At 34.9% G+C, this 10,827-nt stretch overlaps 1 protein-coding gene across 1 annotated transcript; it reads left to right on the top strand.

Moving 5' to 3' along the window:
• The first annotated feature begins 8,743 nt into the window (after nucleotides 1–8,743).
• Nucleotides 8,744–9,424, top strand: LOC146957586 (uncharacterized). The gene has a single exon (XM_085750831.1). It carries the CDS (start codon nucleotides 8,744–8,746, stop codon nucleotides 9,422–9,424), a length of 681 nt encoding a protein of 226 aa, XP_085606957.1.
• The last annotated feature ends 1,403 nt before the right edge of the window (nucleotides 9,425–10,827 follow it).

Genomic DNA, 10,827 nt, shown 5'->3' with positions numbered 1-10,827 from the left:
AGCGGTCATCGTGTTCAATGTATCACCAACCAATAAAATTACCATTTTCCAAGCTTTGTAAATCCGTGGAGTCATGTCCTTGGCTGACTTTCACTCTTCTACATCAATTTGAGCCTTTCTACTGTTTGAAACTCTATTTTTCTTTCTACTTTCAAATGCTATGTACAAAATATTTTCTTTCTATTTGATAATATCAATGTCTGAAACAAACATTTTTGAAAATTGAAAAATCTTTTCCTGTCTATTTTGAAAGCAAACCTGAGCAACATGGTACATTTCAATGAAACATGCATGAATAAACGAGTGTCAATGTCTATTTCAATACATGTTGCAAGCAGGTTACTCCCCGGGATGATCTGTGGTCAATGGCAAGAATGAAAAAACAGAATGGAAATGAAAAATTGGAAAAAAATAAAAGTGAAGAGCTCGCTAAGTTGAAAACCCGAAAGGGCGGCTTAGGCAAAAATGAGCACCCCGCTGATTGACAACCTATGAAGGCAATTCAGGCAAAAATGGGGCAATGAAAAGAATCTTTACTCCCCGGTGAATCGAAAACCCGAAAGGGCGGTTCAGGCAAAAGTGGGATTGAAAAATGAAAAGAATGAAAAGAATATAAAAGCATTGACCACAGATGCGAACATCCAATGTTTACCCAGCACTGACACGCCTAGCAATGGCGACCTGTATCCAAGAACCTACCAAGGGTCCCTCCTTTACAAGTTTTATTGCCCTCAGCCATGGTATTGATACGTCTCCCCAAACGACGGTCTCTCCAAAGAGGTTTTTCCCCTGTGAATATGTCGCAGCACGAGCCACTACGTGCCCAATCTTCCAATGTTTCGTCTGCCTTTGTGAAACTTCTCTGTCAAACTGCCAATCAATCATGCATTTCAAGCATTCATACATGCATAATCATGCATTTTATGTGCTCATACATCCAATAATCTTGCTATACCATACATACATGTTGCATATCCAACTTTCAACTGCCAAATTCAATGCAAGTTTCCACTCTCCAACTTCAGTTCCAATCATGTCAACTGTCAAATTCGAAGCAATTTCCAATCTCCAATATCAATCCTGACCTCAATTTCAATGTCAAACTGTCAAATTCAACTCAATGTCAATTGTCAAATTCGATGCAATCTCAACCTTCCAATCTCAATTCCAAACCATGTCAAATGTCGAATTCGAAGCAATCTCAACTCCAATAACACTGTCAATGTTGACATCCAATGACAATGTCAATGTCAATCTCCAATTCCAATGTTGACATCCAATGACAATGTCAATGTCAATCTCCAATTCCAATTCCAATGCCAATTTCCAATTCCAATGTCAATTTCAATGTCAATCTCCAATTTCAATCCAATGTCAATGCCAAATTTCCAATCTCCAATCTCAATTCCAATTTCAATGACAATCTCCAATGTCAATGTCAATCTCCAATGTCAAATGTCAATATCCAATGCCAATGTCAATGTCAAATGTCAATGTCAAATGTCAATGTCAAATGTCAATATCCAATGCCAATGCCAATATCAATGTCAAATGTCAATGTCAAATGTCAATGTCAAATGTCAATATCCAATGCCAATGTCAATGTCAATGTCAAATGTCAATGTCAAATGTCAATGTTAATGTCAAATGCCAATGCCAATGTCAATGTCAATGTCAATGTTAATGTCAAATGCTAATGTCAATGTCAATGTCAATGTTAATGTCAAATGCCAATGCCAATGTCAATGTCAATGTCAATGTCAATGTTAATATCCAATGCCAATGTCAATGCCAATATCAATGTCAATGCCAATGTCAATGTCAATGTCAATGCTGATGTCAATTTCAACTGTCAATTCAGTTCAAATCAATGTCAATTTACGTTTGGGCCAACAAAAATGGTCATGTCTATTTGCAAATTAGGTCAATGACAATTTACCCTCAATTGGTATCTTGTTAAACCAGACTCTCAATTTGTATCTTGTTACTGGTCAAGTGCCAGGTTCGATCCAAAAAAGAACCACTTGTACCTGCTTATATACCTATGCTTCCGGACAAACGGCAAGTTCAATTTGAAGAACAGTTTGTACCCAGCTTATGCTTTGTTATCGGTCAGACGGCAAGTTCGATAGAACAGTTTGTACCTAGCTTATGCTTTGTTATCAGTCAGACGGCAAGTTCAATCTGAAGAACAGTTTGTACCCAGCTTATGCTTTGTTATCGGTCAAACGACAAGTTCGATCTAAGAGAACAGTCTGCACTCTCCCACATGATGTGGTGATAATCCAACAAGCAAGTTCGATCCAAAGAACAGCTTGTATCTGCCTATATGTCTATGTTTCCGGTCAAGTGCCAAGTTCGATCCCAAGAACAGCTTGCACCTATCACTTGCTTTGTATTCCTTGGTCAAGTGGCTAGTTCGATCCAAAGAATAGCTTGTACCTGTCTATTTGTTGCCCGTTCTTTCTACCTTGATGTCTATAAATCCCTTGGTGGTGTGACACAGCCCGTAGATTCCGGTTTGATTGTCTTGCATTCATAAATGAAATGTTGCATGGCATTCATGTTTTTGAAAATCTGAAAACGTATTTTTATGTCCAAAAGCAGTGCAAATGTTAATATTTAAGTATCTTCGTCCCGTCAATTCTAAGACTTCGTCTCTTGACTCCCCGGACAAAGAAACTTAAATAGGGGCAGCTGTTATACCCTAATTTTGGACCTAAAAATACTTGTTCAATTCTTCTTTTCTTGCATTATAAGTCATTTGGTATGTCTTTGATCAATTGCATCTTTCTCTGCATTTTATTTCAATATTATTTGCAAAATTCACGTAAAAGGGTATTTTAGTCATTTCCTGCATTCAATTCATTTTAATCTTTGAAAATTGTTTGAGTCTTTTAAATTGGTTTGTATAAGCCCTTGTTTCAATCTCATGTCAAAATTCATTTCAAAAAATATCAGTTAAGTCATTTTTTTAGCCAGTATAGCCCCTAGGGGCATTTTAGTCATTTCCTATGTTAAAATTTCTTTCAATCTTTGAAAATTTGTTTGAGTCCTTTCAAATAGTTTGAATAAGTCTTCATTTCAATTCTATGTCAAAATCCATTTTAAAATTGCATTTGAAGTCATTTCGAGTCAGTTTTGCCCCTAGGGGCATTTTAGTCTTTTCATGTGTTAAAACCCTGTTTAAATTCTAAAATTTGTCTCTGAGTCTTTTAATTTGTTTGAATAAGCTCTTGCTTTAATCCCTTGTCAAAAAAATCATTTTAAAATTGCATTTGAGTCGTTTTTAGTCGTTTTAGTCCCTAGGGGCGTTTTGGTCATTTCACATAATATTTCTGATTCGTTTTAATCTGCTTTGTTGTTTTTAATCGTCTCATTTTACGTTAATTTTCAATTTACTTTTTCGATTCAATTTTAGTGTTAATTTTCATTTTAGTCCGCGCACTTTCGTTATTTACATTTTAATCCCTTTTAAGTTTGTTAGAGTCCAAGTGCCATGTGTCCAAATGCTATTGGTCCTTAAGAGTTTGTTACAAGTCTAGTGCCACATGTCTCTTTCCAATTGGTCCAAGCTTTCCCACATCACCTATATAAGTCAAACTAGGGTCAATTCATTCATTCACCAATCATTTTTAAAAATTCCACAAAAAAAGTCATAAATTTTTCTTTTCTCTCTCTCTCTTTCTTTTTCTCTCACGTGGCTTTTTTCTTCCTCCATAACAAACATTTCCTCCACCACTCTTCCTCCATAACAAACTTTCCCTCCACCTTCAACCACCCTAACAAACTCCATCACCACCCTAACCAACTCCCTAACCACCTTTAACCACCCTCATTCTTCATTCCACCACCACAACCTCCATCAAAACCACCACAACACCTCCAACAAACCTCCATTGATCCATTCCATTTTCGGATTCAAAGCTTCACAAGGTACAGCCATTCGAAATCCATTCCAACGCTAATTCTCAGTGACGAACACCATCATCACAACAACACCAGAACAGATTCGAATCGAAATCACGAAGGTTCGAAGACAAAAGGTACTTGACGGCAACATCAACTCTGCGACGAAATTGGAAGCAGCAAAGTGAAGAGAATCGAAGAGAAGCATCCAGATCAGTGTGTTTGTTGGATCGAAACTTTGTGGAAGCCTTCCGTTTAAGCCCGTTCGTTCCTCCGATTTAGTTCAGGTATCGCCATTTTTTTTCTTCTCTCGCTCCGATCTGTGTTATGCATATGTGCCTATAATCATGTCATCTTGCTACTGATTCGTCCTTTGCTCTCTGTTTCTGCATCGAATTTGAGTTTAAGTGTGAAGGATTTGCGTTTGCGTTGTTGCCGTCATGTGTAATTGTTTCGATTTTGAGGCTTGTTCTTGATTTGAGAAGATTGAAGGGGAGTGACGTGAGGCCTTGTTGTTGTTTTATGCTTGTGTGTTTAGATATGAAGGATGTCTTTTGAAAGATTAGAGAGTTTTTTAGTGGTATGTGTTGTATGTTTAAAAATGAAGGAAGAAAAGAAAAGAATGAGCGATGGAGAGGAAGAAGAAGAGCTTGTCACGTTTTGACTTGTGGTTGACCCATAGTTCTTGACCCAGACCCATGCCCATGGGTCCAACCCGCTCCAGTGACCTGTTAAGGCCCAAAGAACAACTGCCATGCCATGCTGCTATGCGCACCCCCCTATGCTGTGTGTTTCTTGCTGTTTTTTGCTATTTGCACCATTACCAGTTCAAATTTCTTCACAAAAACTTCTAAATTTTTTTTTCTATGTGTTCTTAATATTTCTTTTAACATGTTTGTGACTTTTTTTTGTGCTAAAAAATTGAGAAAAATATTTGAAGCTTTTTTTTCCTATTCTTGTTAAAATTAGCAATTTTCTTGCCTCTTTTTAGCCTAAAAATCCTTCAAAAATTCCTAAAAATTTTCCTATGTGTTTTGATCATTTTCTTGATATTTTTGTGACGTTGTCATATGTTGAAGCTTGATTAAAAAAAAATGTGTGGTATTTTCTTGTCAATTGTTTCCTATTTTTGTTAAATCTTGTGAAGTTTTATATATTTTTGTGTCTAAAAATGCCCTAAAAATTCTAAAAATTTTCATGCATGTTTCTTGATAGTTTTGTGGTATTTTGGTGATAATTGTTGCATGTTGAAATTGATAAAAATATATGTGGAGTTTTCTTGTGATTTCATGTTACTTTGTGACAATTTCTTGTGAAAATTTTGCATGACCTTGGCCCTTAATCTTGAGTATTTGATATGGAGCCTTGTTATATGAGTTTTATGAAATTTGTGATTGTGAATCCATGAAATTGGTGCTGTTTGTGAATATGTCATTAATGCCTTGTGTTCCAAGTTTTGTTTGTGAATAAATAATGTAAAATTTGCCTAGTTTTTGTCTTAAATGCTTGGTAGTGTATATTCCTTTAATCCTCTTTGTGAAAATTGAATTGAAATTCTTTGAAAACTCTTTGAAGTATGAGGATTATAGGTCATATTCAAGCCTTGCATTGGTGATGATTTTTAGGCCTATTTCACATTTGTTTTTGCTTGTTTTTCTTATGTTAATTTTCTTACTTTTGTTATGATGGCTTAGACTTGCTTTATATCTTGTGCTACTAACCATTTGTTCATTATTTCATATTCATCATAAGCATCTTCATTTCATCTCATATTCATCTCTATTTTCTTTCTTGCAATTTAATTTGTACCAAAGTTAGAATGTAAACACTTAGGAGTTCTTGTAATATTTTACTTTCATACTTTTAATTTCTTGGCAAAGAGGCCATAGAATGTATCTAGGGTATGATGTAAAGGACAATGGACTCTAAAAATGTACACCGACACAAGCACCGACACATGCACACACACCACTATATAGCTAGAATATGCATGTTTAGATGTATGTTTAGGATTGTATGTTTAGATGAATGCCTAGGACTTATACTTAGAAAAAAAACCAATCTTCCAAACAAATGTGAACAACTTCACTCAAAGCTTTTCCAAATAAACCTTGGGATCCAACATCCCATTGTATTTTATTTTCCATTTTCTTAATCAAATTTCAATGAAAATAATCAAACTTTGACTTCTTTTGCAATTCATTAATCCAACCTCACAATTTCCTAATCTCATGCCTTCAAGGCCTCCCAATCTCCATTCTTCAAAATTTATTTTCAAACTTAAAATCAACCAACAAAGACAAAAACATTTTTTGAGAGAGAACTACGGTGGATTTGATCCCTTAAACGGGTACGTAGGCAAGGAACAAAATTCCTTCAATTCAACTAAAATAAAAATTCAAACACATTCTTCTCCCTCCAATTCTTCACTTAGCAAATTTTAGGTGTAAATAACATTTTCAAATAGCATTTAAAAATAAAGCGAGCGCGTAGAAATTAAAGACGGTTCCTATAGGTTACGATAGTCGTTATGGGTGCCTAACACCTTCCCGTAGCGAAAACAACTCCCGGACCTCGATTCTCAAGGGTTTTGCTTACTTTTTCCCTTCCCAAGAAAAAATAAGATATCACCGGTTTAAAAGGTTCAAACGTAATCAATGTTTGACACCCGAAAAACCAAGATAAAACACGTATCCTTTGAAATTTTCAAATGCTTATTGCACTCATGTTCAGTATATTATAAAATTCTCTCTTGCAAAAGTTAATTTTTTTTTTTAATAATAAATGAATTAAATATGAATTTTTATGTTTTAGCACCTTTTTTTAAAGAAAATTTTTAGCACTTAAAAATTTATATTTAATTCATGTCGTTTCTTTAAAACAATTCTAAATTTTTGTTGAAGAGAATGTTTTGATATTCTAAGCATCTCTATAAAATGTTCTAAACATCTCTATAAAATTTTATTCAAAGAATTGAAGGGTGCACATAAGTCATAAAAATAGTGACCAAAAATCGTGACTAAAAAGATTTGGAAACCAAAACTTGTTGAAATTTTTTAGAGAGAATAAATTTAAATATTAAAATAATAATATGGACCAAAAACTTGTTTAATGCATGTTTTTATGTGTAAACTCATTTAAAAACACAATAGTGTAGGTTTAAATATGTTTCGATTTCTTCTTTAAATAATATATATATATATATATATATATATATATATATATATATTGGTTTATATAAATATTCTAACTTTTCATTTTAATCACCTTAAAAAAATTCTTCAACTTTTAGTCCCCTAAAAATTTTCCGTTCACACTTTTGGTTCCTATTTTTTAAATCAGATCATGTGTAACATTCAAATTTTTGTACAAATGCTTAGAGTATTATAAGAATATTTCCCAAAGAAAAATTCAATTTTTTCACAAAACATGGATTAATATGACTATTTAAACTCCAAAAATACAAAAAAATTATATTTAATTCATATTGTGTTTAACAAATTCTTCTTTAATTTTGGAGACATTCTAATAATATTCTAGACATGTTCCGAAAAAATTCAAAAAAAATTAAATTATACACATTAGTTGACTTAAAAACAAGGGTCAAAAGTTGTGATGCAAAACTTTTGAAAGACTAAATATCGTAAATAAATCAAATAAAATAAATAGGGAGAAGAAAACGAGAAAAATTTGGAATATTTATTGCGATAGAAACCTATTTAATATAATATTGTATAACATATATACTATATATAAAGAGAATAGAATATTTTTAGAAGATTTTGGACTGACTTTTTTGTTATTCCGATTATACTCTTAAACAAATTTTTCTATAATAATATTATATTATTGGTGTTATTAAAATATATATGAATTTTTATTATATTTGTTATATTATTGTTGTCGTTGAAAAATGTAAATATGGTTTTTTTTAGATGAGATAAATATGATTTTTTGAATTTGTTACATTTGAAAATCACAAATACCTATATTTATAATTTTTTGGAGAAAATGGATTAGAGAGTGTGTTAGTACCGCTATTGTTTCTGTTTTGGTGAACGGTAGTCCCACCGAAGAGTTTAAGATGTTTAGGGGCCTCCGTCAAGGGGATCCCCTCTCCCCTTTCTTGTTCTTGTTGGCGGCTGAAGGTCTCAACATTTTGATGAAAGCTATGGTTGATTCTCAGTTGTTTCAAGGTTATAGGGTGGCGGCGGCAAACTCGGTGGTGCTGTCTCACCTTCAATTTGCGGATGATACTTTGTTACTCGGTACTAAAAGTTGGGGGAATGTTCGTACTCTCCGTGCTACTTTGCTTATTTTTGAATCTATGTCTGGGCTGAGAGTGAATTTTAATAAAAGCTTGTTGGTTGGGATTAATATCTCTGATTCTTGGCTTCTTGAGGCAGCGGCGGTGTTGAGTTGTAAAGTTGGTAAGCTTCCTTTCGTTTACTTGGGTCTGCCTATTGGGGGTAATCCACGTCGTTTGTGTTTTTGGGAACCTATTGTGAATTGAATTAAAAATTGACTTTCTAATTGGAATAGCCGTTTTCTTTCTTGTGGCGGTCGCTTGGTACTTTTAAAATCTGACCTGACTTCTCTGCCTGTCTATGCTCTTTCTTTTTTCAAAGCTCCATCAGGCATCATCTCTACCCTTGATTCTTTGTTTAATAATTTTTTTTTGGGGGGGGGGGGGGGGGGGGGGGGGGGTAAGGATCATAGGAAAATTACTTGGATAACCTGGCAGTCTGTTTGTACCAAAAAGGAGTGTGGAGGATTGGGTGTGAGAAAGTTGAGGTAGTTTAATTGTGCTTTGTTGGGTAAGTGGTGTTGGAGGATGCTGGTTGACAGAGGGGGTTTGTGGTATAGGGTTTTAGCCGCCAGATATGGCGAATTAGGTGGCAGGTTAGAGGTAGGGGGCCGGAGTGTTTCTTGTTGGTGGAGGGAGGTGAGTCGTCTTTCTGGTAGGGCTGGTGTCCGGGATAGTGGTTGGTTTGAGAGTCAGGTGGTGAGGAGGGTTGGAGATGGGCCTGATACGTTGTTTTGGTTGGATAGGTGGTTAGGAGATGTTCCTTTTTGTGTTCATTTCAGGAGGTTGTTTGAGTTAACAGAGAACAAATTTGTGTCTGTGGCTAATTTGTTATCTGTTGACTCGGAGCAGTGGGGGGAGGTGTTGAGGTGGAGGCGTAGATTGTGGCAGTGGGAGGAGGAGTTGTTAGGAGAGTGTAGGACTTTATTGCTTGATGTTTTCTTGTCTCCTAATGTTCCAGATAGGTGGGTGTGGATTCCTGATCCGGCAATTGGTTACACAGTTCGTGGCGCTTATGATTTGCTAACATCTCAGAACCATATTAGTGAGGCTTTAGCTTCAGATTTGGTGTGGCATAAGCAGGTTCCCTTGAAGGTTTCGGTGTTTGCCTGGAGACTTCTGCGGGACAGGTTACCAACGAAGACTAATTTGATTTATCGTCGGGCGCTGGCGGCTGACATGTCCTTGTGTGTGGCTGGGTGTGGATAACAGGAAACAGCTCAACATCTATTCTTATTATGTGACACTTTTGGTTCCCTTTGGCATTTGGTTCGTGATTGGATTGGGTGCTGTGGGGTTGATGCTGATAATATTTCCGACCATTTTTTACAGTTTACTTATTTGACAGGTGCTGCTAAGTCTAGGCGTTCTTTTATGCAACTTGTTTGGCTGCTTTGTGCATGGGTTGTGTGGAATGAACGCAATAATCGTCTGTTTAATAATGTTGTAACCCCCATACCCCGATTATTAGATAAGGTGAAAATGTTGGCTCTAGGGCGGTTGAAAGCTAAAAAAGCTACCTTCGTTTACGGCACCCAACAGTGGTGGTCATGCCCTCTTGTTTGTTTGGGTATTGGCTAATGGTGCCTCTTGTGATTGGTTTGTTTTGTTGTAAACTCTTGGTTCCTTGTGCAGTCGCTTAGGCACTCCTTGTGCTTTTGGGATTGCTGTGATATATAATTTCATTTTGGCTTGTTCAAAAAAAAAAATTATATAAAAAAATTATATAAAATATCGTTTGTAGTTTACATACAAAATTTCTATAAAATATCGTTGATAATCTGCACGCGTAAACTTAATAAAAAGAACGAAAAGACGGACACACATCTTTCTGCTAGTAGAAATAATGGACAAGTAAAATATTTTTATACAAATCCATATAATTAATATTGCTCACTTTTTTTTGAAAGATTTCTCACTTTTTGTTAAGTCATTAATAATTAAAATCATTGACTTTCTCTAAAAAGAAAATAAATTCAATTACTTTTTTTGAGGAAAATTAAAATCATTGACTTGCTAATGTTTACCAGATTTATTTATTTTTTTGGTCAAGATGTTTACCGGATTTATACATCGACAAAAAAAAAACATTTGATTTCATTCATCCGGTTGACTATACAAAAAATGTCTTCATTCATCCGGTTTTAGAGTATATATACAAAACTTATCATAAGTTTCAATACTACGATATAAATTAATATATTGAGCAAATAAAATGGCTACGATCTCCAAAACCGTGTTATTTGTTTCTATGTTACTAACAATTCTCGTAGCTTTTCATTTTAAGAATGGTGAGAGTATCTTCTTCATCGTTCCCAAAGTAACCGTGTATGTTACCAACAACTTGACCAATAATGTTCAGCTCGGTGTCCATTGTAAAGACAAAAATAATGATATTGGGTTTCAATCACTACATTTTGCAGAAAGTTACACCTTCAGTTTTAGGCCGGCGTACATGGCATATAGATCCTTATACTTTTGTGGTTTTTCATTTAATAATGAATTTCATCGTTTTGACATTTATGTTCAAAAACGAGATCAGAGTAAATGCGAAAAAGAATGTCACTGGCAAATAAAGGAGTCAGGACCTTGTAAGATTAACGATGGGAGTA

Source organism: Medicago sativa, chromosome 1, assembly GCF_051527215.1.
Source record: "Medicago sativa cultivar Bolivia chromosome 1, Bolivia_mono, whole genome shotgun sequence".
Lineage (NCBI taxonomy): Eukaryota > Viridiplantae > Streptophyta > Magnoliopsida > Fabales > Fabaceae > Medicago > Medicago sativa.
The sequence above is the reverse complement of the archived record's forward strand: the minus strand, read 5'-3'. Positions and strand labels throughout refer to the sequence as shown.